This window comes from Elephas maximus, chromosome 5, assembly GCF_024166365.1.
Source record: "Elephas maximus indicus isolate mEleMax1 chromosome 5, mEleMax1 primary haplotype, whole genome shotgun sequence".
Taxonomy (NCBI): Eukaryota; Metazoa; Chordata; class Mammalia; order Proboscidea; family Elephantidae; genus Elephas; species Elephas maximus.
This window is the reverse complement of record NC_064823.1, coordinates 161,190,713-161,217,357: the sequence shown is the minus strand read 5'-3', so window position 1 is coordinate 161,217,357 and position 26,645 is coordinate 161,190,713. Positions and strand designations below refer to the sequence as shown.

Sequence of the window (26,645 nt, the reverse complement as noted above, 5' to 3'; positions counted from 1 at the left end):
TACTCTCAGGGGTTCCTCCAGTCTCTGTCAGACCAGTAAGCCTGGTCTTTTTTTGTGAATTTGAATTTTGTTTTACATTTTTCTCCCTGTTCTGTCTGGGACCCTCTATTGTGATACCTGTAAGAGTGGTTGATAGTGGTAGCTAGGCACCATCTAGTTTCTTCCAAGCTCAGGCTGGTGAAGGCTGTGATTGATGTCATTCATTAGTCCTTTGGACTAATATTTGCTTGTATCTTTGGTTTTCTTCATTCTTCTTTGCTCCAGAGGGACAGGACCAATATATGTATCTTAGATGGCCACTCACAAGCTTTTAAGACCACAAATGGCACTCACCAAAGTAGGATGTAGAACTTTTTTTAAAATGAACTGTTATGCAAATTGACCTCGATGCCCCCCAAGACCATGGTCCCTAGCCCTCAGCCCTAGTAACTTGGTCTCTCAAGGTGTTTGAATGTGTCTAGGAAGCTTCTATGGTTTTGCCTTGGTCAAGTTGTGCTGACTACCCCTATATTGTGTCTTGTCTTGCCCTTCACCGAAGTTAACACTTGTCTTCTATCTAGTTAGTGATTTTCCCTCCCCACCCCTCCCTCTGTCATAATCATCAAAGATTGTTTCTTTTTGTATATAAACCTTTTCTTGGGTTTTTATACTAGTGGTCTCATACAATATTTGTTCTTCTGCGATTAACATATTTCACTCAGCATAATGGCCGCCAGATTCATCCACACTGTGAGATGTTTGGAGGATTCATCATTGTTCTGTATTCTTGTGTAGTATTCCATTGTGTGTATGTACCATAATTTGTTTAGCCATTCATCTCTTGATGGGCACTTAGGTTGTTACCATCGTTTTGCTATTGCGAAGAAGAGAATAATTTTAAAGGAAAGAATGATCATAATTTAAAATGCAATAAAATGGGCTTCTTTGCTTTTTAAGCCAGAATATTCCTTAGAAGCGGGGATGGTGAAACTTGAGCTCTCTTACTTTGGACACATGACCAGGAAAGACTAACCACTAGAAAAAGACATCATGTTTGGTAAAGGAGAGGGCCAAAGAAAACAAGGGGAACCCGCCAGGAGATAGATTAACACAGTAGCTGCAGCACTGGCCTCAGACACACCGACGATCATGAAGATGGCTGAGGGCTCGGCAATGTTTTGCTGTTTCACATGGGGTCATTGAGAATCGGAGCTGACTCGACAGCGGCTAATAACAAGAGCTGTTTGGCTTTAATACAGAGAGTGTTAAAAATAGTTTTTTATACTTTGAACAGGAGGAAATAGCTTAAAATAATTTTAAAGAATTTTTAAAACAAAAGAATTCCTGTGTATTGAGGGCTTAGTCCAGGCTGGAGCCAAGGGTTTTACAAACATTGTCTCTGTTTTACCAGTCAGGGCCACGGGGGCAGAGGAATGGAGTGGCCCGTCCCAGGTTGCCCAGCCGTGAAGGCAAAGTCAGAGTCTCCACATCCCACAGAGCAGTGCCCCATTGTTGCTAATTGACTTACGTGCTGCTGTTACTGCTCTGCGGGCCTGAGAGACATTGGGAGGGGATGACACCTGAGTGGAGGAGTAGAGGATCAGCTGTGCTTGGTCTTGACGTTCCTGGTTTCATCTGACCCAAGAGGTGGGTCTGCACCCCTCACTCTACCGAGGAGTAAAGTGAGATTCAGAGAGAAGGAGACTTTTCCTGCATCACCAGTTGGGTGAGGGTCTGACATCGTGGCTTCTGCGATCGATGGTGCTGCGGGAGACCCTTTTGTTCACACAGGGAACACTGAAGTCCTTATAGGGACCAGGCCTAGAAGTCCACTCTTACGTGCTGCTGGTCTGAGATGGCAGGTCTCACACATTGTCTCTTAGGGAAATAGACATCTGCATTGTGAGTACTGCTGCCCTGACACAGGCAGATAATGTCACTAGGACATTACGACGGTGTGCCCGTTTCCTGGGGCCGCCGTAACACAGAACCACAAGCCTGACGACTTAGAACAACGAAGTTATTCCATCATAGTTCCGGAGGCCAGAAGTCTGGGATCAAGGTGCTCTAGCCCCTCGGAAGGCTCTGGGGAGGATCTTTCCCTGCCTCCCCCAGCTTCTGGTGGCTCCAGGCTTCCTCGACCTGTGGCTACGTCACTGCAGTCTCTGCTGGCGTCTCCACCTGGCCGTCTGCCCTGTGACCCTGCCTTCTCCTGTGTGTCTCTTACAAAAACACTTGTCGCTGGATTTTTTTTTTTTTTTTTAGTGGTTAAGTGCTATGGCTGCTAACCAAAAGGTCAGCAGTTCGAATCCACCAGGCGCTCCTTTGAAACCCTGTGGGGCTGTTCTACTCTGTCCTGTAGGGTCGCTATGAGTCAGAACTGACTCGACGGCAATAGGTTAGGGTAATCCAGGACGATCCCCTTAACTCAGTAACATCTGCGAAGACCCCTTCTCCAAGTGAGGTCTGGAAATCGCGCTCCCGGGCTTAGGACGTGGACGTAGCTTTCTGGGGGCCGCCATTCAAACCCACTACACGCAATTTGGCAGTAAAAAGCAATGTTTTACGTATGCGTGTCTATCAATCTAGAAGTTTCATTTCTCAAACTCTGTCCTAAGAAATATGTGTACACGTGATCAGAGAGAGACATTAGGGTTCGTCACTGCGGCTAAAGGCTGCCAGGAGCCATAGTGTCTATCACTGGGGGGACGGTATTGTCCCTACTCAAGGGAATACAGTGCAGCTGTTAAAAAGGCTGAAGTAAGGCCTCCATAGTAACATGGGAAGCTCCCCAGACATACCGTCAAATGAAAAGAGAGAGTCAGAAAGCACCTCCCAGCACTCTAGGGAAATATGGAAAAACTCACTTGTGAAACAGGACTTGGGGTGGGCGTGGGTGTGGGAGTTTCACACTTTAGATACTTCTGGAATGTTTGCACTTTTTATAGCAGTCGTATAGCAGGCATGGGCGCGTGCCTGCCCTACTTTCGTAATCTTACAAAACAGGGAAACGCACTGAATGTTTCTCAAGTGGTGCCTTGGAGCTGCCAGCTGACGCGGTGTCCCGGCCCACTTGTGGCGCAGGAAGACAGTGTCTCAGCTGCTTTCTCCGTTTTTGTTCCAGGACAACGTGCTGAATATCATTAACCAGATTATGGATGAGTGCATCCCCCAGGATCGTGCCCCGAGGGACTTCTGCGTCAAGTTCCCCGAGGAGATCCGGCATGACAACCTGGCCGGCCAGCTGTGGTTCGGAGCCGAGGTAGTGGGGGCATGGCTGCTGGTCGTGTGGTGGCGTGTCTCTGAATGACGCCACGTGCACCTGGGACCCATGTGCCCATGTGCGGGTCTCCTCCTCCAAAAGTTCCATGCGCTGCTGGCTTATGCTCCCACCTTTCCTTAAGAAAGCCACGGGCTCGTTCCCCCAGAACTGCAAATACAGACGCGAAATTTCACCTGGGACTTCTACGAGGTTCTCAGGCGCCTGGAATCCAGGGCCTAAAAGTGGTTCTTAGCTCAGGATGTCCATTAAACCATTTGTTTATACCAGGATACTTGCCAGTTCCTGTGGAGTTGACGCCGACTCTTGGTGATTCCATGTATGTCAGAGTAGAGCTGCTCCCTAGGGTTTCAAGGCTGTGACCTTTCGGAAGCAGATCGCAGGCCTCCTTTTTGAGGTGCCTCTGGATAGATTCGAACTACCAACCTTTTGGTTAGTTGCCCAGTGCTGCTTGTTGTTGGGTACCGTCCAGTCAATTTTTGACTTGTATTTACTCCGTGTGGCAGAATAGAACTGCCTCCTAGGGTTTTCTAGGCTGTAATCTTTACGGGAGCAGATTGCCAAATCTTTTCTCCCGTGGAGCCACTGGGTGGGTTCAAACTGTCGACCTTGCAGTTAGCAGCTGAGTGCTTCACCGTTGTGCTGTCAGGGCTCCTTAGCCCAGTGCTTGACCAGCTCTTAACCATTTGCCCCATCCACATTCTTAGTAGCAATAATACTAATCCTGGGAACAATAGCTCCCGCCCCCCAACCGTAGTGATGACAGCAGGACTGTACATCCTCACAATAACCTGGAGGCCTTGATCTTCACCCTCCTGCCAGTGAGTACCCCACACCCCCCGAGATGGGGAGCCAGCTTCGCCCCTGCCCAGGGGTTTTCTGCACCCACCCCCTGCAGATGTCCTGGCTCCTCCCCTTGGCGAGCTCCACTGCATTAAGGGGCACAAGGGTCGTGCTGCTGAGGGCGTCTGTCGCCCCCTTACTAGGCAGTGTCCTCTCTGCCTCCCCCATGGTGAATCCCTGCAGTGCTCCGTCCTCGCCTGGAGCTGCCCGGCTTTCGGAAGCAGTGCTTGTGCCTTCGCCACCCCCCCATTTGCCCCACCCCTGTGCCCACCCCACCCCAACCTCTCTGTTTGGGGGTGCCCTCCATTGTGGTTCTGGTTGGTTGTGGGTGGCCTCAGCAGGTTATCCTCCCTCCCGAACCTCAGTTTCCCCTCCACAGAGTGGGGTCCTAGGAGCATAGGGTGGCAGCAGGGAGTCGTGAGAGGGTGCAGGGTCAGCTCCCTGTGGATGCCTGGCCTGAGCGTGCCAGCATGAGGGCTTCCATGAGCTCGGCTCTCCACTCTGGCACCCCACAAACTGCTTCTTGTCCACCTCTTCTCTTGACTGTCCCTGATGGGCATTTAGGGGTGACTGGTTTTGCCACATACCTGGTGAAGCAGGTGGGAAGAGACTAGGAAAGAGTTTATACACCCCCTCAGGCCAGTGCAGGGACTGGGGGGCTCTTTGCCCAGAGAGCAGAATTTATAAATGTCCCCCGTTACTGAGCTCTGAACTGAGCGGGTGTGACCCCCGCAGCTCTTTGTGACAGACAAGGGTAGGGGTGTGGGGTGGAAGGGGTGCCTAGAGCTGCATGTGCAAGCACAGGGCATTTTCCAAGAAACTGCCTTCTAGAGCCAAAGCCAGACCCAGTGGATTTGTGGGTGCAGAGGGGCCTTACAACCTGCCCAGGAGCCAAGGGCTCCCACACTGGTGCTTCTAGGCTCTTAAGCAGGTCAGCTTTCTCAGAGCTGTGAGCATCTGACACAAGCTGACAGAAAGGTAGGCGCCCTCTGGGGGCCCTGGACCAGCCCTGCTGGCTGTGCACCAGGACCCCAGCCCCTAAACTCCCTGATAGTTATCCCATATGGACAGGGAGCGGGCGGAGGTTACATAATGGGGGCATGCTGGCCTCCTGCATGGAGCCCCCCAGTCTCAAGGGCCTTGTATTAGCCCTCCTCTCTGGGACCCGGGAGGGCCACTTTGGCCTTCAGGCAGAGCTGTGATAGCTATAAATCAGAAAAGCCATTGGATAGGGGACCAGGAGGGAGCAGATGCCAGGGTTCCCAAGACACCTGCCCTAGGGTGGAGAATGTAGGTGGTGAGGGGGGCTTCTAGGGAGAGGGTCTTGGGGGATGATGACTACATCGACAGGGGTTGCCCCAGCCCAGCCCCGCCCCTCAGCCTCCCTCCTCACCTGGCCTCTGTCCCACCTTTGCCTGGCTCTGGCAACCAGAGCTTTCTCCTGGGACAGAGCCATTTTTGGTGTTTGCTAAATGTGCCGAGACTCCCCGCCCCCTCTGCAGAGCAGAGGACACGTGCGTATGGTGAAGGACGTAGCCTCTGACCATCTGGGTGCGGTAGCCGTGGATCCTGTAGGCCTGTGGGGGCGTCTGTCCCCCATGGCCCTGACCTGTGCCCTCCCACCCCAGTGCCTGGCCGCCGGCTCCATCATCATGAATCGTGAGCTGGAGAGCATGGCCATGAGGCCGCTGGCCAAGGAGCTGACCCGCAGCCTGGAGGACGTGCGGAGCACCCTGCGTGACCAGGCGCTGCGTGACCTCAATGCCTACACGGAGAAGATGCAGGAGGCGCTGCGCCACTTCGACGTCCTGTTCGCGGAGTTCGAGCTGAGGTGACTCAGGCCACACTGGGGTCTGGGTGCGGGGACCGTGTACACAGCCTTTGCTTCATGAGTTGGGTCGGGGAAGCGTGGGGGGCTACAGGAGCTTGTTCTGATATTTTGAGCCAGAGCATTTCCCAGAGGGAGGAGCTGAGGCTGGGTCAGGGCTCCAGGAGGGGTGTGAGGCCAGGGGAGATTCCAGGGAGGGTGTGACCCAAGGTGGTGTGACCCAGGGTGGTGCCTCCCCAGGCCTAAAAGAGACCCAGGTGTCCTACCCAACCCCCACCTCTGCCCCTCCTGACACACCTGGGAAGTTTCTGCAAGTAAAAACAAACAAAAAGCCAAACGTGTTGCTGATTCTGACTCCTAGTGGCCTCATAGGGCAGGGTAGAGCCACCCCATAGAGTTTCCAAGGAGCGCCTGGTGGATTCGAACTGCCAACCTTTTGGTTAGCAGCCATAGCTCTTAACCGTTACACCACTAGGGTTTCCCCTGCAAGTACAGCTAGTCACAATTGATGCCCGTATCAGCCCCATGCTGACTCCTGGCTGCTCCCTCTGGCCTCTACCTCTGACCTCCCACCTCTGACCTCCCTCTACCCTCTGCATTCAGGCCTCGTCTTCCCCTGGTCTCCCTTTAGACCGTTTAATCATTCGCTCATTCCACGATACCTGCCAAGCCCCTTCTTTGTGTGCTGTCACCTGGGGGCACCTCAGCTCCGTGGAACAACGGGATACAGGGCACCGACCCCAGGGAGAGGGGTCAGGAATGCCTCACGTGGTGCTCCCCACATCTCACATATACACATACATACCCCGTACATATACGTACTACATATCACACCCCTGTACCCCTCCATATACCCCCACATACACCCCCCCCACATGCACCCCCCCCATCCATGCACGCACAGATAACACACCTCACTTCACACATCAGTGTCACTGGGCTCCGTGGGGCGTCCATCCACTTTGTGCTTGTCTCCCCTCCTCCCACGGTTTGCAGCTCACCGGGGGAGCTGCTGTTGACCCTTCAAAAGGCTGGAGCCCACCTGCCTCCTCTACATGGTTGATCACCCCCCACTCTACACAGGCGTGCCCTGCTCCGTGGTCCTGAGGGGTGGGGCGGAGCCGAGGGGTCCTGGTGACCATGGCCTCCACCGGAGGCCTTTGGGGAGGCCCCAGAAGAAATGGGCCAAGCACAGGCAGAAAAGGCAGGACACAAAATCCAGGTCCAGGGTGGTCCCAGCTAGTAACAACTGTCCACTTTGTAACCTTCCGAATGCCAGACAGAAACCAACCAAGTGATTCTCTCTAGGGGTGGCATTATGGAAGTTGAGTTTTATTTCCTGTCATTCCCAGATTTTCTAGAATGAGATTTCATAATAAGAAAAATTAGAATTATTAATTTAGAAGGAAAAGAACATTCCCATTTGGGTAATGGTTGGGCAAACCCATTGCTTTCTAAGTTCAGCTCAGTGGACGTTTTGTGAGGGTCGCCTGTGTGCCTGGCCCAAGTTGACTCTGGGGCCAGGCCTGCCCATGCCGGGGGCTCGTGGGCAGCTCAGCCATCCGTTCACTCACCCACTCGCTGAGGCTGCAGTCCGGGGGGGACGGCCATGTCATGGGCAGTCACGGTTCTAGCGGGCAGGAGTGAGACGTGGCTGGGCTGTGGGGCCGGAGGAGGCCTGGGCTTACCTGTCCCTGGGGAGGAGCTTTAGTTTTAAAATAGGAATTATAGTGGTGGAAAGTGTGTTATGTGTGAAACTTAAAATGGGCGGTCTTGCAATCAGAGTGATTCCATTTGGTTTAACCTGATGTCTTGGTCTGTGTCCGCAGCTATGTCTCAGCCATGGTGCCCGTGAAGTCCCCTCGGGAGTACTACATGCAGCAAGAGGTCATTGTCCTGTTCTGTGAGACGGTGGAGAGGTGAGGAGCAGCCGGGCCACTGCCACCGGGGCTCCTGGGTGCCAGGGGCCCTGCTCCTCCCTGCCCAGCTCCAGGCCTGTGGGAGCTGAGGCACCCCTGGGGGGTGACAAGAGGACACACAGGTGCCTCCTTACCCACCATTTTTGTTCTCTCCCCAGTGGGTGCTGAGGGGCAGGTCCTTCAACCTGCTCGGCCTCAATTCTTGGCCCCACAGACAGGTGGGGGCAGGTCCCACAGATGAAGATCACACAACAGAGGATGAGAGCCACAAGGCCCAGCCATCGGGGCAGACCTCCCTTTGCAGGGGTCCTCGGGGAGCACAGCTAGGGCCCCAGCAGAGGGTGGGCTCTTGCCTCCTCAGTTCACTTCTGTACCCTTCATCTATTCACTTCACCTCCTCACCTCCACGCCTCCTCACTTCCACTCATCCACACCTCCTCAGCTCGACTCCTTACCTCCTTACTTATTCACTTCACCTCCATACCTCCTCACTTCCTCACCTCCATGCCTCCTCAACTCCACTCCTCCATACCTCCTCATCTCCACACTTCCTCACCTCTATGTCTCCTCACCCGTTTACAGTCTCACCTTCACCCTTCCTCACCTCCATGCTGCCTCACCTATTCACTTCACCTCCTCACTTCCATGCTTCCTCACCTCTTCACCACCCTGGAGCCCATCACATCACCTACTCACTTCACCTTCTCACCTATTCGCTTCACCTCCTCACCTATTCACCTCCTCAACTCCGTGCTTCCTCACCTCCACTATCCATACCTCCTCACCTCCTCACTTGTTCAGCTGACCTCCATGCCTCCTCACTTCCTCACCTACTTAGTCACTTCACCTCCTCACCTCCACTCCTCCACACCCCCTCACCTCCACTCCTCCACACCTCCTCATCTCCACTCTTTCACACCTCCTCACCTCCACACCTCCTCACCTACTTAGTTCACCTCCTCACTTCCACTTCTCCACACCTCCATACCTCCTGTCCTCCTCACCTGGTCACTTTACCTCCTCACCTCCGTGCTTCCTCACCACCTGTCCTGTATACCTCCTCACCTCCCTGGAATAATCACTGCCTGTTACGTCATGTACTCACTTCGCCTCCTCAAATATTCATTTTACCCCCACTCCTCCACACTTCCCCATCTCCTCACACCCTCACCTCCATCCCTCTCACCTCTACAGACCAGGATGGGGCCCTTGCTGGATTTCAGGTCTGCAGAGCAAGGTTTTGGGGGTGAATTATTAGTATCTCCTGGGGCCTGTACAGCCATCTGAAGTCATATTTCCTCAGTGGACTTTGGGGCTAAGATTTAACCTAGATATTTCTCTCTCCAATTTGATTAGTGTGATGGTCTTAGATAAGTTCTGAAATTGCCTGTTGTCACATCATAGATTGTTAAAAAGACAGATCATTCCCTATTTATGCTTTGGGAGATCTTTCATATTGTCAGAAAATAAGGTGACAGAAAATACCTTTTATTCTGAAAAAAGATGCCATCAGCACCTACAGAGGAAAGTATTTGCGTGCCCAGGGAGCAGAATGATTCCCAGAAAGCAAGTTCAGCTTTTCAGGGAGGTGGTAAATCATGTGGGGCAACGTCTTCCTTCACATTTACTCTCAATGCTGAGTTGTTTCCATTTCCTGGCGAAGCGAAGCCCTTGACGGGTCATCCCTCTTACTGTTTGATTGGACGTTATGGCTCGTTTTCCTCAGTGTCTCATCAGCTTCCCCAACAAGCACAGGCTTGGTCTACTCCCTGCTTCTTCCCCCCCTTCCTGGGACAGGGGCAGGATCGGGCAGGTGGAAGATGGGGAAGGTTGATTGGAAGATTCCAGAATCTCTGCAACAGATGGCAGCGTTGTCCTCCAGCCTCAGCCCTTTGTACATGCTGCCCTTGTCCACTGAGTGACTTGTCCACTAAGCGTAGATGCACGCATAGGTTGACCTGTGGACACAGGCAGGCAGGCAGACAGGCTGGGCCTGTCCCTTCTCACGGTCTCTCTTCCTCGGCCAGAGCCCTGGACTTTGGGTACCTCACCCAGGACATGATTGACGACTATGAGCCGGCCCTCATGTTCACCATACCCAGGTTGGCCATCGTGTGGTGAGTGTTCCTGCTGCCTGGGGCCTGGGGTCATCATTCTGCAGACACCTGGTAGGATTGTCCCACCTCAGTTGTCCTACCTCAGCCTGGTGCTGCCTGGTCCCTTCTGGGTGCTGACACATGGTATTTGCATCCCTGGGTAGGTGGCTGAACGGCTGAGCAGCCCCCAGCAGGCCTGTTCTCATCCTTCAGCAGACCAGGAAGCAAGGCTGGGGCGCTTGGTCACTTGCTGAGCGTCTCAGAGCTTCTTGGAGCCAGGCCAGAGCCAGGTGCTCTGGGGCCTGGTGCTTGGCCACCACACCCTGACTCCCAGACAGGGCTCCCCCTTCCCTCTACCAGATGAGGGAGTGTGGGCAGGGTAGTCACAGATGGAAGGGGAGGCACAGGTGGGCGTAGGGTGTTGCATGGAGGGACCTGGAGGCCTGTTGTGGGCAGCCAGGTGTGAAGCCGGGCAAAGAGTGAGGACTGGGTGTCCTCAGCTATGGATACCAGTTGGAGACATGGATGTGAGCAAAGTGGCTTGGGAGGATATGAGGTAGACACAGGGTCCAGGATTGGGCTATGCACAGGTGGTGGAGAGCCCCCACAGAGTGCCAGGGGAACCCAGAATGTGGGTGCGGCAGCAGAGCCCTGAGGGCCAGCACTGGAACCCCTCCTGGGAGATGAGGGTGGAGCAACAGGACATGGTAGGCTCCAGCCTGCAGGCGGACAGAGTGCTTCCCACATTGGCCGGGACCTGGACCAGCCCTGAGCTGTGTGCTGGAGGAAGGCGAGGGCAGGGCCAGGGTGCTTGGGCGGGAGCCCAGACACAGCCCTGGACAGGGCCAGCCACAGCTTCTCTGCCCATGAGGCTCCCTCATTGAAAGGCTAGACAGACCCGTTGCCTTGGGAGGTCTGGGAGACTCAGGATGAGAATAAGCCCTCCCATGGAGAAGGGCTGCAGAGACAGAGCTTGGGGCTGGAACAGGACTGTGGAGATGCTGAGCCAGGGCAGCCTTTGGACATGTGGGCTCCAGCCCCCCGTGTCTCCCTGGATTTGGGAGTGAGGAAGACACGTGGCACCCAGCCACCCGCCCACGTCCCTGCCTGGCCTCCGCATGCCAGGTCTGCAACTGAAGGGGTTTGTTCATCTTCTGGAGGGGTTTCGGGGCCAGGTCTTTGTCCTTGAGCTCAGCTCCTTGCTGTGGCTCCTTCCTTGGGTCAGTTTCCTCTTTGGTAGAAAGTTGTTACCTCCTGTCATGAAATCAGAGAAGGAGCAGGTCAAGTCACACCACAGGAGCCACCCTTTCAGATCCCCTTCAGCTATGGGATATGAGAATTCCCCTTCACCTGAAGATGGAGGAAGGAGTTGGGGGGCAGGGTCCCCAGTGGGTGAAGTGTCTTCGGGGTGGATGCCTGCGCTTCACCCATATCCTGTCCCTTGTGATGGCGTCCGCACCATTTTATTACATTGTGTTCTTTCTAGTAAATGTCTCTCCGAGGCCATACTAAATTTGAAGAAAATGAGGAGCATTTTGGGTTCTTATCTTCTCTTTGCTTAAAAAAAAAAAAAATTATAATAATAGTTACCGTTATTTTTAGATATAATAGTAATAACGTAAAGCTACTTCCTTTTGGGCCCTTGCTTTTCCTGGCGGGGTCTGTGAGCCTTTCCTGTGGTGTGGGCTACCTGCTGTTTGTCCTGCCGGCCCTGCAGTTCCAGGGCCCAGAACTTCCTGTAGGAGACATGCAAGACTCTGCTTGGCTGCGATCCTTTTAAGTTCCCACTGAGGTGTTTCCAGAACATGTCCTCTTATCCCCTGAAGGAGCCCTGGGTGGTGCAGACGGTTAAACGCTTGGCTGCTGACCAAAAGGTTGGATGTTTGAGTCCGTCCAGAGGCACTTGGGAGAGAGGCCTGGGGATCTACTTTCAAAAAATCAGCCATTTAAAACCCCATGAGCACAGTTCTGTTCTGACATTCGTGGTGTCTCCACGAGCCAGAGCCACCTCGACAGCATTTTAAAAAATTACAGTATTTATACTATTTGTAAATAAATAAAGAGTATCACTTGTAAATAATACAGTGAAGTGTTCACGGAAGTATCATATGTAATCAAAAAATTGGGGGTGGGAATCCAGACGGAGGGAACTGATTAAAAATGACACTTCAGCCATTACTGTCAATACAGAAGAATCCCTAATTCTGTGGAAAACTGGATATATTAAGTACCAAAAAGTTGTTATGAAATAGTATATCTCTACCTCACAAGATCTCTTAACATGGTAAGTATGACTTGTGTAAACAGAAGTCAAAGCAAAAACTGTTATCTTAAAGAAAAGAAGACTTGGCCACATGCCCTTCTAGTGGCGGAGCCCCCCAGCGGGACCTGGGCCGGTCCCCGCCCTGTGCTCCCCACACTCTGTCCGCATCTGTGCCTGGGCTCCCCGACTGGCCGCCCCCTGCTGGCTCAGCTGTGTGGTGCTGCCTGGTCCTCCTGAACAGCAGCGAATGGACATGGCCTTGTGGCCTGGGACCACAGGACCGTCAGATCCCCCAGCCCTGTGGGCAGTAGCTTCCTGGGACCCAACTGCTTCCTTTAACTGTGAGGGCATCACCAGTGCCTCATTCTGCTGCTTACCCCCTTGCTCCCAGCCAGGTTCCTCCCAATGCTGGTCCTTCTGGACCCCGACAGTGGTGTGGCCAGGCTGCTGCCCAGGGGCCACCCCCTCACCCCACCCCAGACTGGGCCAGTCAGCACAGAACAGACACTGCTGAGCACCTACTGTGTGCCAGGCCCGGGGCCTGACGATCAGCCTTGCCCTTGTCCTTGGGGTCGCTTGGCCCCTGGAGACACAGACAGCTGGGCTGTCCACCTGCCTTCTCTCTGTCCCTCCCGGGCGGTCAGGGGAACTTCCTAGACCTGCTGATGCCCCCACAGTGGGAGTAGGGGGGGAGCCATGCCCCAAATGTTCCAGCACATGGAATGAGACATGCCGCTGGATGCCGGTTAAAGCCGAGGGGTCATCCTCAGGCCCCCGACTGCCCACGCAGAGGCTGGGCTGTGCACTGAGCCCTCGCCATTCTTCTCAGAGGCCCCCGCTGCACTGGCATCAACAACAGCCCTATTCACAGGCTGGGCTGCATCTTGGTGCCTCGCCAGGCTTGGCATGCATGGTAACCCCAGGCCTTTTCTCTGCACTCCCTGGGCAGCCTGCTCTGAGACATGCCTGCCCTCGAGAATGCTGTGTCCAGTAGGGCGTGAGGCCAGTCATTGCAGGCCTGTCAGACTCCCAAGCACAGCAGTCGGGAAGCTGGTGGGCAGGATCACGGAGGTAGACTCAGCCCCTCACTGTTGCTTCTGAAAGATGAGATTGCCAAGAAGTCAGGGCAGAAATGCACCAAACCGCCCATTTGCTATCCATTTTCACTCTGCCTTTGTCTTGGACTACCTTAAAAACCCATTGCCATCTAGTCTATTCTGATTCATGGCGACCCCATGTGTTATAGAGTGGAACTACCCACGTAGGGTTTTCTTGGCTGTGCTCTTTACAGAAACACATTGCCAGGCCTTTCTTCCTCGGCACTACTGGGTGGGTTCGAACCATCAACTTTTTGATTAGTGGTCGAGCACAAACTGTTCGCACTACCTGTGGACCCATGAGATCACCTTATTTACTCTTAAAGTGAAAGGTTCTAGCTTGAGAAACAACCCCTGGACACTTAATTTAATCAGCACTGTCAGTGCCTGTAAAATCCATAGAATGGACCGAGAGGAACGGGAGGCTGGCTGTGAGCCATTTCCCTGTCTTCTCCTCTCTGAGGGGCTTGGGACTCAGCCCCTTGTCACAGCCCCGACCCCCCACCTGCTGGGCTCTCTGCAGGCCCAGAGGGGTGCTAGCTCCTAGTCAGCTTCCTGGTGCGCCCTGTGAGACAGGACACAGCAAAGCCCATGTTTTTGCTGTGACTTTTAACTCTTTCTGCACATGTCATCGTTGTTGTTCGTGGCCATTGAGTTGGCTCTGACTCACGGCGACCCCACGTACTACAGAACAAAACACTGCCTGGTCCCACACTGTCTTCATGATGATTGTCATGCTTGAGTCCATTGTTGCAACCACTCTGTATCTTGAATTCCTTAAGCTCTCAGATACTAGCTGAAACGTTGGCAGCTCGAATCCACCTAGCAGTGCCCCAGAAGACAGGCCTGGGGATCTGCTTCCAAAAGGTCACAGCCTTGAAAACCCTTTGGAGCAGTTCTGCTCTGCACACGTGGGGTCACCATGCATGGGAATCGGTGCCATGGCAACTAACAACAACCGACCTAGGAAGCTCGCCTTCCAGCACTGTATCGGACAGTGCTCTGTTGTGCTCCACGGGGTTCTCACTGGCTGACTTTCAGAAGTAGGTCACCAGGCCTTTCTTCCTAGTCCATCTTAGTCTGGAAGCTCTGCTGAAACCTGTCCACCGTGGGTGACCCTGCTGGTATCTGAAATATGGTGATATAGCTTCTAGCATCCCAGTAACACACAGGCTACCACAGTATAACGAACAGCTCCTGTTATTCAGTTACATTTTTCTCACTGGGTTGGATGTGTTAGAGAAAAGGAGACACTTTCTGAACTAACTAGTGGGGACTCTGTTGGAGAGCAATGACTGGCCCCCGAGACTGGTGACAAGACCTGGTCACTTCTGCAGAGAGAGCCGTGCGAGCAGACTTCACTTAAGGAAGTAGGCCATGGAGGCCGCTCCGAGAGAGCCGGGGAATGTGCTGTGTCCGCAGGTGGACGTTCTGGGCATGTGGGGTGTGCCCAGAACTGAGTGTCTGGGCCCTGGGAGGCCTGGGGCGAGGCACCTGAGAACGGCACCCAGGTCCAGGTGCTGTAGTGGAGAGATGGTCTGGAAGTGGGTGACTGAGCTGCTGGGTCAGAGCTGGGCAGGGATTGCTGGCGCGTGGTGGGAGCCCCTCGGGGACGAACTTGGTGCTGCCTGCCGACTAAGGGGCCTCCTGGACGGAGGAGCAGCTCAAAGGTTGGCTTTCAGCAGCTGTTGTCCTCGACGCTGGGGTGGGGACACTGAGGGAAGCTGCATGGCCCCAGGCCTGGAGGAGGGAGGTGGACACGTGGTGGGGAGTTGTGAGCCACAGGTGAGGGTCAGACAGCTAAGAGGCAAAGATGTTCCAGGAGAGGTGGGGGTAGCCAGGCAAAGCATGCAGAGTCACAAAGCATAAGCTTTCGCTGGAGACCCTCAGGGGCTCAGGAGTGAGGCTGGCCGGGGAGCGCTGGGTCTGCATTATTGCAGCCTGGTGTGGGGCTGGAGCCAGGAGAGGCTGTGGTCATTTCGGGTTAGAAAGACTCCAGGGAACACCTGGACTTGGGGGGTGTGGACAGGGAGGCCCCGTGGCCAACGAGTCCTAGCAGTTCCATGGCAGGCTGTGAGGGCAGACCAGGGGCCACACTGTACCAAGTCTCCCTCCGAAAATGCCCCCCAGACACCCTACCCATCCCCAGTTGGACCCTACCCCGGAAGGTGGGAGGTATGATCCCTGGGTTTGGGGCGGCCCTGCTCATGGCCAAGTTGAGTGACTGGAGGCGCAGGGCGGCCAGTGGGGGTGGTGCCCAGCTTCACCCCAGGGTGAGTGACTGCCAGAACCCAGGCTATGGGCTTTCCCTGGGCGGAGCCTCAGGCCTCACCACTAACTTCCATTTCGCTTTTGAGTAAATCATTTTCGGGCTAATTCTAATAAACGTCTACAAGTAAATTTAAAAGCAAACCCAGTTTTCCCCTTTTCACAGAGATAGATTTTGGTAAAAGATCTTATACCTACGTACTGGATTGCAGCAGTCATGTACGTGGGTGTATTTTTATGATGCTTTCATGATCCCTCAAATGAGCATAAAAAAGGTAAAGCCAGGGTGACAGTTTCTGTCATTTTTAGCTAACCTTATTGAGATTCAACCCCAAGAAGGTGAGGTGGAGGGCTCTGGGGGTGCGTGTGTGCCTCCTTCCAGGTGTTTAGACAGAGGTCCTGGGCTCATGGCTGAGACCTAACAGCTGCTGGCTTTTGTCCTGACTGCAGTGGCCTCGTGGTGTACGCAGACGGACCGCTGAACCTGGACCGCAAGGCGGAGGACATGTCTGAGCTGTTCCGGCCCTTCCATACGCTGCTGCGGAAAATAAGGTGGGGGGGGGGAGGAGGGAAAAGAAGAGGGTGCTGAAGTGGGGGTTCCCTCTGGGGTAGAGTAAGTGGAAACATAGCAACGTGAGCCACCCCAGAGTTGTCCTTCTTCCCGGGAACTCCTGGTGAGAATAAAAAAAAAAACGGTGTTAATAGCCTTCATGGGGCTGTAGGCAACCTCCAGCCTCTCCTTTGTCTTTGCCTAGGCCTCCCCATTGCATCCCTGACTCTTTTGTGCTGCACGTGAGGGTTTTTACACAGCAGGTGGCACACCTCACACCTGAGCCGTCCTTGCACTGAATGTGCAAAAAACAGGCTACATTTTTTATCCTGGACAGTCAGCTTACCTGTTATTCATCAGAGGCCCCAAGGCTTACTACTACTTATAAAAAAAACCAAACAGTTACCCTCAAGTCAGTTCTGACTCTCGGTGACCCAATGTGTGCAGGTAGAACCGTGCTCCACAGGCTTTGCAAGGTTGTGATTTTTTGGAAGCCGATCACCAGGCCTGTCTTCCAAGGTGCCTCTGGGTGGGTTCGAACTGCCACCCTTCTGGTTAGTAGTCAGGTGCTTAACCACCCTCTCCGTTCAGTGATCCGTTATTACTATTTAAGCTGGTGGTTTTCGAATTGTGGCCTTTGTCTGTTTACTTTTATTTCTTTCTGCTGTAAAATTTACGTAACATAAAATTTACCACCTTAACCATTTTTTTCTTTTTTTGGAGTCCTGGTGGTGCAGTGGTTAAGAGCTCAGCTGCTAGCCAAAAGGTCGGCAGTTCGATTCCACCAGCCCACTCTTTGGAAACCTTATGGGGCAGTTCTGCTCTGTCTGTAGGGTCGCTATGGGTCAGGATCGACTTGACAGCAATGGGTTTGGTTTGGTTTTGGTAACCATTTTTCAAGTATGGCATTCAGTGATGTTAAGTACATTCACAATGTTGTACAACCTTCACTGCTATCTATTTCCAAAACCTTTCTATAACCCTAAACAGAAGCTCTGTACCCTTTAAGTAATAATTCCCCATCTGTCTCCTCCCAGCCCCTGGTAATATCTAATCTGTTTCTGATCTGTGAATTTGCCTATTCCTCCATATTTCATATACGGGGAATCACAGTATTTGTCCTTTGGCATCTAGCTTCTTTCTCTCACCATACTGTTTCCAAGGTTCTTTTGTGTTGTAGCATGAATCACAACTTCTTTCCTTTTTATGGCTGTACAATATTCCATCTGTGTTGGGGAACGTTGCGTAGGAGTGGACTAGGAAACTGCCCCAGGATAAACCAGATGTAGTATATATATGCTCACAGCGGAATACTACCCAGCTGTAAGTGGGGGTGACGTTCTGATACATGCCACGACACGGGTGAATCGTGAAAACAGTATGCTACACAGTAAGCCAGGTGCAAAGGGCAAATATTGTATGTCTTAGTCGTCCAGTGCTGCTAACAGAAATCCCACAAGTGAGTGGCTTCAACAAACAGAAGTTTACTCACTCACAGTTTAGTAGACTGGAAGTCCAAATTCAGGGTGTCAGCTCCAGGGGAAGGCTTTCTCTCTCTCGGCTCTGGAGGAAGGTCGTTGTCATTAATCTTGCCCTCGAGTAGGAGCTTCTCCGCAAAAGAACCCTGGGTCCAAAGGATGTACTCTGCTCTTGGCGCTGCTTTCTTGGCGGTATGAGGTCCCCTTCTCTGCTTATTTCCCTTTCCTTTTATCCCTTGTAAGATAAAAGGTGGTGCAGGCCACACCCCAGGGAAACCCCCTTTACATGGCTCAGGGATATGACCTTAGTAAGGGTGTTACACCCCACCCTAATCCTCTTTAACATAAAATTGCAATCACAAAATGGAGGACAACCACACAGTACTGGGAATCATGGCCTAACCAAGTTGACACATATTTTGGGGGGACACAGTTCAATCCATGGCATTATATGATCCCACTAGTATCTAGAACAGGCGAGTGCACAGAGGCAGAAAGTAGATCCCAGGTCACCGGGGGCTGTGGGGGACGGAAAGGGGGCTTATTGCTTAATCACACAGGGTTTCCGTCTGAGACGAAGAAAAGTTTTGGAATGAGATAGTGGTGAAGGCTGTACAACATTGAGAATGTAATCAATGCCGCTGAATTGTACGCTTAAAAATGGTTAAAAGGGAAAATTTTATGTTGTAGTTATTTTACTAAGGAGCCCTGGTGGTGCAACAGTTAAGTGCTCAACTGCTAGTGGAAAGGTTGGCAGTTGAAACCCACCCAGTGGCTCCGCGGGAGAAACACCTGGCGATCTGCTCCTGTAAAGGTTGTTGGTGGTTGTTGTTGGGTGCCAGCAAGTCTGACTCACAGCAACCCTGGGTGCAACAGAACGAAGTACTGCCCAATCCTGTGCCACCTTCACAATCATTGCTGTGCCTGAGGCCATCGCTGCAGCCACTATGCCAATCCGTCTCGTTGAGGGCCTTCCTCTTTTTTGCTGACCCTCTACTTTACCAAGCATGATGTCCTTCCCCGGGGACTGATCCCTCCTGACAACATGTCCAAAGTATGTGAGACATGGTCTCACCATCCTTGCCTCTAAGGAGCATTCTGGTTGTACTTCTTCCAAGACAGATTTATTTGTTCTTTTGGCAGTCCATGGTATATCCAATATTCTTCACCAACACCACAATTCGAAGGCATCAGTTCTTTCTTATTCATCATCCAGCTTTAACGTGTATATGAGGCACCTAACAACAGCAAATATGTTACTGCGATAAAAATAAATACCACTCCTGTTCAAAAAATCTATAACCATGGGATGGTATGTTGCCAACTGTTACAACAATAGGTTAACACAATGATTCAAAGAGAGCGAAAGGTGCAAAGATGGCCGATCCCAGTAGCCAAAGCCCGCCAGGGATGGAACAGATAAACAAATGGTAGGTTTATACAATAAAAGTCTGTTTAGCCATGGGAATGAATGCTCTCTCGCAACACACATCATTATCGGGGAATCTCACCCACAGAGTTGCCAGATTTAGCAAAAAATAAACAACAAACCAAAAAACTGGCATGTACAGTTAAATCTTAATTTTAGATAATACTTTTTTAGTATAAGTCAGTCCCATGTGGGACACGTTGTTGGGTGCTGTCAAGTTAATATCCGACTCATAGAGACCTCAGTGTGACAGTAGAACTGCCCCACAGAGTTTTCTAGCTGTAATCTTTATGGAAGCAGATTGCCAGGTCTTTTCTCCAGAGGAGCCGGTAGTGGGTTTGGACCATCAATCTTTTGGTTAGCAGCTGAGCACTTAAGAGTTGTACTACCAGGGCTCCTTATTTGGGACATAGTTATACTAAAAAAACTGCCTGCTTTCTCTCTGAAATTCAGACTTAACCAGGCATCCTGTATTCTATCTGAGAACCCCACACGCGTGTAATATTGGCAAAGGAATCCTGGCACAGGAGTGCAGACTGCGTAATCCCACGTATCTCAAGAGCAGCATCTCAGTATATGATCTAAAGTCAGGATGGTGGTAAGGGGGAGGGACATGAAGGGCACTCGAGGCCGTCTGGGTCCTGGGATATTTGTTGAGCGAACGGGGAAAGTCTTTGTTAACCACCGTATAATTTTTGTTCACGCCTTAAACCTTTTATTAATGCAAGTTGCACATTCCTGAAAGTCAAGTCATTCTTGGTTCCAGTGAGAGATTCAGAATCTCATTTTGCAGGAAGAAAGCATCCCAGAATCTCCGACTGGGATGCCCGGTGCACAGCCACCCACCCGGGATGGCCGTGGCTTGTCCCTACCTGGAGACGGGCCTGTCCTGTGTCCTGGGGGAGGAAACGTGATGCTGTGTGAATGCATTGTCTGTATTCTACACCCGTTTGCTTTTCTGCAGGTGCAGACGTCACAGGCGTTGCGCCCCCTCTTGGCGGCTGCGGCACGGCCTTTGGGACCTCACCCTCATTTTCTCTTTTGGTTTCCATAGGGACTTGCTGCAGACCCTCACGGACGAGGAGCTGCACACTCTGGAGCGGAACCTCTGTATCTCCCAGGACGTGGAGTTCCCCATCCGAGCAGATGCCCAGGTGCCCACCACCCTGGCCCCCGCCTTCTCCGCACCCTCAGCCCCCACAGAGCCGCTCTCCACCAAGGCCAAGGACCCAGACACAGAGCTGGCCTGCTCCATGCAGTACGATGACCAGGAGCTGGAGCAGCTCAACCGCATGGTCCACAGGGCAGGGGACGAGATGTCGTCCCTCCTATCCCCGCCTAGTGCCTGCCAGTCCCCCGCTCACAGGCCAGGGGCCGAGGGCAGCCCCCGCGGGGAGGCCTCTCCTGCAAGGGTGCGGCTAGAGCAGGGGAGTGACGAGGAGAGGGTGTTCTTCATGGATGACGTGGAGGGGACGGGAGAGGCCCCCGGCAGGCCAGAGGCACCGGGCAGCCCCTTCAGGTGGGCGGGCAGCACCTGTGTCCATCCCCAGGAGAGAGGGCAGGCTGAGGAGAGCAGAGAGGTGGGGCCCAGTGAGCCTCCGGCAGAAGAGGATGAGGACTCACGCAACAACAACATTGAAGATGACAAGATGCGGGTGGTGAACCTCTTGGGCACCAACTCCTGCAGCTGCCTGGATGCTCAGCTGTCACTGGATGGTTGGGAGGCCAGCGCCGATGACGCCGAGACAGCCGAGATGATCGCCCACCGGACAGGGGGCATGAAGCTCTCGGCCACGGTCATCTTCAACCCTAAGTCACCGACGTCCTCGGACTTGGCTGTCACTGCCCCGAAAGCTCCAGGCAGAGGGGTTTCCCCACCAGACCCCACTGTGCTGAAGGTGGACACTGAGCCCCACACACTCACCCCGGCCGCCACCAACTGCCTCATTAACTCCTGTGTGTGCTGTGGGAGCTGTGGGGACAGCAGGGACGAGGCTGTCGAGAGCTTACAGAAGTGCAGCCCTGGGAATGTCATCAGCGCCTCTCATACAGGCTTGGCCAAGGCCAGCGACAAGGGTCCTGGGGAGAGACTGGAGAAGGGCCTGCCTGCCCCGGAGGAGCTGCCTGTGGGCGCCATGGCCCCTCTGCCCCCAGAAGATGTCCCTGATGGGCAGGAGCCCAAAGTCTCTTCTTCCTCCCAGGGCCTGGCACACACAGTGGGTTCCCAGGTGGACCCAGGAGGTGGATTGCCAGGTGAGGGTGATGTCGGAGGTCAGCAGGAGGGCGAGGGCAGGACACAGGACACTGGGAAGGAGGCCATGAAAGAGAGTCAGCTAGAGCCAACGGCCCAGCAGGAAGCCCGGTGCCAGCCGGGCTCCAGGTAAGGCTTCGAGGTCAGAGAGAGGTCCCACCTCATGGTCCGCATCCCAGGCATCTTGTGTGGGCTGGTCCTCCTGGCACTGAAACATTCCCTCCCAGGGCTGATGGCCTGGGAGATGCTGGGCCAGCCTCAGGTAGGCTGTGGAGGGGCTGGGTGCTGGCCGAGGGAGGCCCAAGCCCAGCCAAGACTTCTGCCTGAGGTCACAGGCACCACAGGTGCCTCTCAGTCTCTGTCTCCGCCATCTCTGAGCATGTCCCCACCTCATCTCCTTGGCAGGCTGTGTGGTTGCTGGCTCACATGCTGCTGCAATTATTTCGCAGACCCTCGAAAGTGGGTGCTCAGTCCCGGGGCCATGGGGTATCCTGAGACTACAGTGCCCTGGCACTGCCCACTGATTCCCTGTCCCTCCCCTGCCCCCTTGCCTCGCAGCAGCTCCACGTCTCTTCCCCTTCCCTCCTTCTCCTCTGCCCTCTTTTCACTCTTCTCTCCAACCTCTCCCCTCTGCACCATCACCCCACATCCTCCTTGCAGCCCCCGTCCCCTCTTCACCACCCCCCATCCCCTCCTCACCATCCCCCCGTCCCCTCCTCACAGCTCCCCTGTCCCTCTTCACCTCCTCTTCTTCTTCCTTCATCCCCCCTTTCTCCTTTCTTTCCTCCTTTGCTGTCCTCCCTCCTGGTTCCCCCCCTTCTCTGGCACCTACTCTCCCCCATCTCCTCCCCGCAGGCAAGTGACCAGGAAGGGCAGCCAGGGTAGAGGTCTGCAGGAGCCCAGCTCAGAGCATTTCTAGACTGCAGGCCCCTGTCCCACCTTGCTCCCCTCTCCCCTTGGCATATCCTGAAGGAAGAGACTCCTGCAGCATCGCACCTGGCACCTGCTACTCTTGATCATGATTGTTTGTCCTCTTACCTGGGCCCTGCCTTTGTAGGGCTCCTACCCTGGCTGTGGACACATCCACAGAGAAGGTCCCCCCAGAGAGCCACTGGAGCTGGGCACCCAGGGGTGGGCAGCAGGGCTGGCACGGGGACAGGTGTGGGAGGGAGACTGTCGTACCCACAATAGGGCAGCAGGCCTGGGGCTCCTCAGACCAGGAGGGCACAGGTGGACCCCTGGGAGGGCTGCGTGGCCCCTGGCTGCTCCCGTGTGTCTGGTCTTCCCTGGGGGTGCAGTGACTGTCGTTCCCCCCTTCTCCCCGACAGTGTGTGAGGAGCCGGCTAGCACCCTGCTGAGTGTCTGACTGCTTTGCCTTCTCTCTTCTCATATGGAACCTGAGGCCTCTGTAACCAGGTGTCCGCCAGCTGGCTTTTCTGTGCTGATGGGCTAGGTGGGTTGGGATGAGGGCTCACAGGGTCAGCAAAAGGCCGCGTCTGTTGTGGGCGCAGTAAGGCAGCCAGGCCTTGTCTAGGTACCTCCCAACCTGCCCCTCAGACACAGGAAGCTCTCTGAGCCACAGCCTCCTTGTCCCTAAGATGGTTTGGCAAGAGCCTGGGCCAGGCTGCCACAGTGCCAGGGCTTTGGCCAGGTCGGAATGAGGAGCCCCATCCTGCTGCATGGAGCTCAACAGTTCTGCCGGGGGGCTGGGGGGGTGTGTATGCGTGTGTGCATTGGGAGGGGGTGGTGTGGGAGGGTTAAGGGCCCGGGTGGCCAGGTCTGCAGGCTCGGCCTTGTCCTCCACAGTGTGGTTCTGAAAGATTCTGGAAAGGAAGCTGACTTGGGTATGTGTCTGTGGCTGCATCCAGGGCGGGAAGCATAGACTCTGAGCCCTTCAGAGCCAGTTCCTGGCCACAGTGATGTGGCCTGGGTGCTTGAAGCTCTCCAGCAGGTCAGCAAGGGCTTGAGGGTTCCTTCCGCAGACGGCCAGTGCCTCCCCTTCAGTCTGCAAAGGGCTTCCCTAGTATCTTACTCCCGTACATCTCTGATCTTACCGCAAGGAAGCTTGTTTCCATGTTAAAGATGGGGAAGGTGCAGGCCAGAGGGTAAAAGTGACTCTCCAAAGGCCACACAGCTGGGAAGAATTTGGTACTCCGGGCTGGGTCTTAGATTCTTGAAGCCCTCCCACTCCATCCACTTCACTGGTCTTGACAGAGAAGAAGACCTACAGGGCTGTGTTGCCTGTGATGGGTGCTGGGGAAGGGCATGTCACCCCCTTCCCTGCCTCTGCACACCGCCCAGCAGCCGGGGATGCAGGCAACACCTTCCGCTTGTCAAACAGCTGTGACCCTGGCCTTGGTCAGGTCCCTGGTGGGAAGAAAGGTCAAGGTAGCAGGCAAATACAGGCTAAGTGTCCCATGAAAAACTAGACCACTCTTGCTCAAGAAAACAATGTTGTTGGCTAATGTAGAAGTCACTGGGACAGCCATCCGGTTTGCCTTGAGAACCCAGTGCAACTGTCTCCATAAAATCAGTACTTCCCAGGGAGAACAGTTGTCATAGATTGAATCATGTCTCCCAAAAGACATGTCGAAGTCCTAATCCCTGTACCTGTGAATGTGACCTATTTAGGAAAATAGGGTTTTTCTTTGCAGACATGATTAGTTAGGTTAACAAGGTCATACTGGAGTAGGGTGGGTCCTAGTCCTAATCCCTCTGAATGTCGTCTTGTAAAAGAGAAGGACAGACAGGGAAACAGAGTCAAACAGAGGAGAAGACAGCATGTGAGGATCCGTCTGCAAGGCAAGGAATGGCAAGAAACGCCCAGGGCTGCCAGAAGCTGGTCAAGACAAGGAAGGATGTTCCCCTAGAGCTCACAGAGAGAGCATGGCCCTGCCGTTGTTGTTGTTGTTAGATGCTGTCGAGTCAGTTCCGACTCATGGAGACCCTGTGCACAACAGAATGAAACACTACCCAGTCCTGCACCATCCTTACAATCGTTGTTGTGTTTGAGCTCATTGTTGCAGCCACTGTGTCAGTCCACCTCATTGAGGGCCTTCCTCTTTTCTGCTGACCCTGTACTCTGCCAAGGATGGTGTCCTTCTCCTGGGACTGATCCCTCGTGACAACATGTCCAAAGTATGTAAGACGCAGTCTCGCCATCCTTGCTTCTAAGGAGCATTCTGGTTGTACCTCTTCCAAGACAGATCTGTTCGTTCTTTTGGCAGTCCATGGTATATTCAATACTCTTCGCCGACACAATTCAAAGGTGTCAACTCTTCTTCGGTCTTCCTTATTCATTGTCCAGCTTTCACATGCATATGATGCGATGGAAAATACCGTGGCTTGGGTCAGGCGCACCTTAGCCCCCAAGGTGACATCTTTGCTCTTCAACACTTTAAAGAGGTCCTTTGCAGCAGATTTGCCCAATGCAATGCATCTTTTGATTTCTTGACTGCTGCTTCCATGGCTGTTGATTGTGGATCCAAGTAAAATGAAATCCTTGACAACTTCAGTCTTTTCTCCGTTTGTCATGATGTTGCTCATTGGTCCAGTTGTGAGGATTTTTGTTTTATGTTGAGGTGTAATCCATACTGAAGGCTGTGGTCTTTGATCTTCATTAGTAAGTGCTTCAAGTCCTCTTCATTTTCAGCAAGCAAGGTTGTGTCATCTGCATAACGCAGGTTGTTAATGAGTCTTCCTCCAATCCTCATGCCCCGTTCTTCTTCATATAGTCCAGTTCCTGGGATTATCTGCTCAGCATACAGATTGAAAAGGTATGGTGAAAGAATACAACCCTGATGCACACCTTTCCTGACTTTAAACCAATCAGTATCCCCTTGTTCTGTTGGAACAACTGCCCCTTGATCTATGCAAAGGTTCCTCATGAGCACGATTAAGGGTTGTGGAATTCCCATTCTTCGCAATGTTATTCATAGTTTGTTATGATCCACACAGTCGAATGCCTTTGCATAGTCAATAAAACACAAGTAAACATCCTTCTGGTATTCTCTGCTTTCAGCCAGGATCCATCTGACATCAGCAATGATATCCCTGGTTCCACATCCTCTTCTGAAACCAGCCTGGATTTCTAGCTGTTCCCTGTCGATATACTGCTGCAGCCGTTCTTGAATGATCTTCAACAAAATTTTGCTTGCGTGTGTGATATAATTGATATTGTTTTATAATTTCCACATTCGGTTGGATCACCTTTCTTGGGAATAGGCATAAATATGGATCTCTTCCAGTCAGTTGACCAGGAAGCTGTCTTCCATATTTCTTGGCATAGACGAGTGAGCACCTCCAGCGCTGGATCCGTTTGTTGAAAGATCTCAATTGATATTCCATCAATTCCTGAAGCCTTGTTTTCGCCAATGTCTTCAGAGCAGCTTGGACTTCTTCCTTCAGTACCATCATCGGTTCCTGATCATATGCCACCTCTTGAAATGGTTGAACATCGACTAATTCTTTTTGGTATAATGACTCTGTGTATTCCTTCCATCTTCTTTTGATGCTTCCTGCGTCATTTAATATTTTACCCTTAGAATCGTTCACTATTGCAACTCGAGGCTTGAATTTTTTCTTCAGTTCTTTGAGCTTGAGAAACACTGAGTGTGTTCTTCCCTTTTGGTTTTCCATCTCGAGCTCTTTGCACATGTCATTATGATACTTTACTTTGTCTTCTCGAGCCACCCTTTGAAATCTTCTGTTCAGTTCTTTTACTTCATGAATTCTTCCTTTTGCTTTAGCTGCTTGACTTTCGAGAGAAAGTTTCAGAGTCTCCTCTGACACCCATCTTTGTCTTTTCTTTCTTCCCTGTCTTTTCGATGATCTAAGACAGACTAGGAAGAAGGACCCAGCAGTCTACTTCTGAAAAGTATTAGCCAGTGAAAGCCTTATGAATAGCAGCAGAACATGGCCCTCTAGATTCCCTGAATTCAGACTTTCAGCCTCCAGAACTGTGTTTTGGCTGCCCCCAGGAGACTAAGATGACAGTAATGAGTAGTAAACCATGTTTCCATCAGATGTGGACCCAGGAAATAAATTGAGCTGAGCCTCTATGGCCATCCAGTGGCAGCCAAAGTCAGCACTTCAAGCAGTGGGTCCAGCCCCACTAGCATGCTGAGCATTCTTTGGTTGGCAGCCATCCCTTGATAAGTTCTACGTGTATTTTTCTTATCATTGAAAATGGAACTGACTACCATGTATTCCCTGTGTACCATTACTGTCCCAAGAGCCCCATCTGCATCATCTCGTGTGGTCCTCAGGGCTGCCCTGTGAGATAGTGTCATCCTTGTGATGGACCAGGGGATTGAGGATGGAAGTGTAAGGAACCGACCCCAGGCCCAGTGGGTTTTGGACTCA

The 26,645-nt window shown here is 52.8% G+C and overlaps 1 protein-coding gene across 1 annotated transcript in view; it reads left to right on the top strand.

The window, feature by feature from the left end:
- The window catches only part of ZFYVE28 (zinc finger FYVE-type containing 28), a 128,259-nt gene that overhangs the window by 60,949 nt on the left and 40,665 nt on the right, over positions 1-26,645 (top strand). Inside the window, exons 3-8 of the mRNA XM_049886598.1 lie at positions 3,104-3,241; positions 5,731-5,933; positions 7,760-7,849; positions 9,877-9,966; positions 16,024-16,125; positions 20,085-21,410. Coding sequence (XP_049742555.1) covers positions 3,104-3,241; positions 5,731-5,933; positions 7,760-7,849; positions 9,877-9,966; positions 16,024-16,125; positions 20,085-21,410 — 1,949 coding nt within the window. The remainder of the gene's footprint in view (positions 1-3,103; positions 3,242-5,730; positions 5,934-7,759; positions 7,850-9,876; positions 9,967-16,023; positions 16,126-20,084; positions 21,411-26,645) is intronic.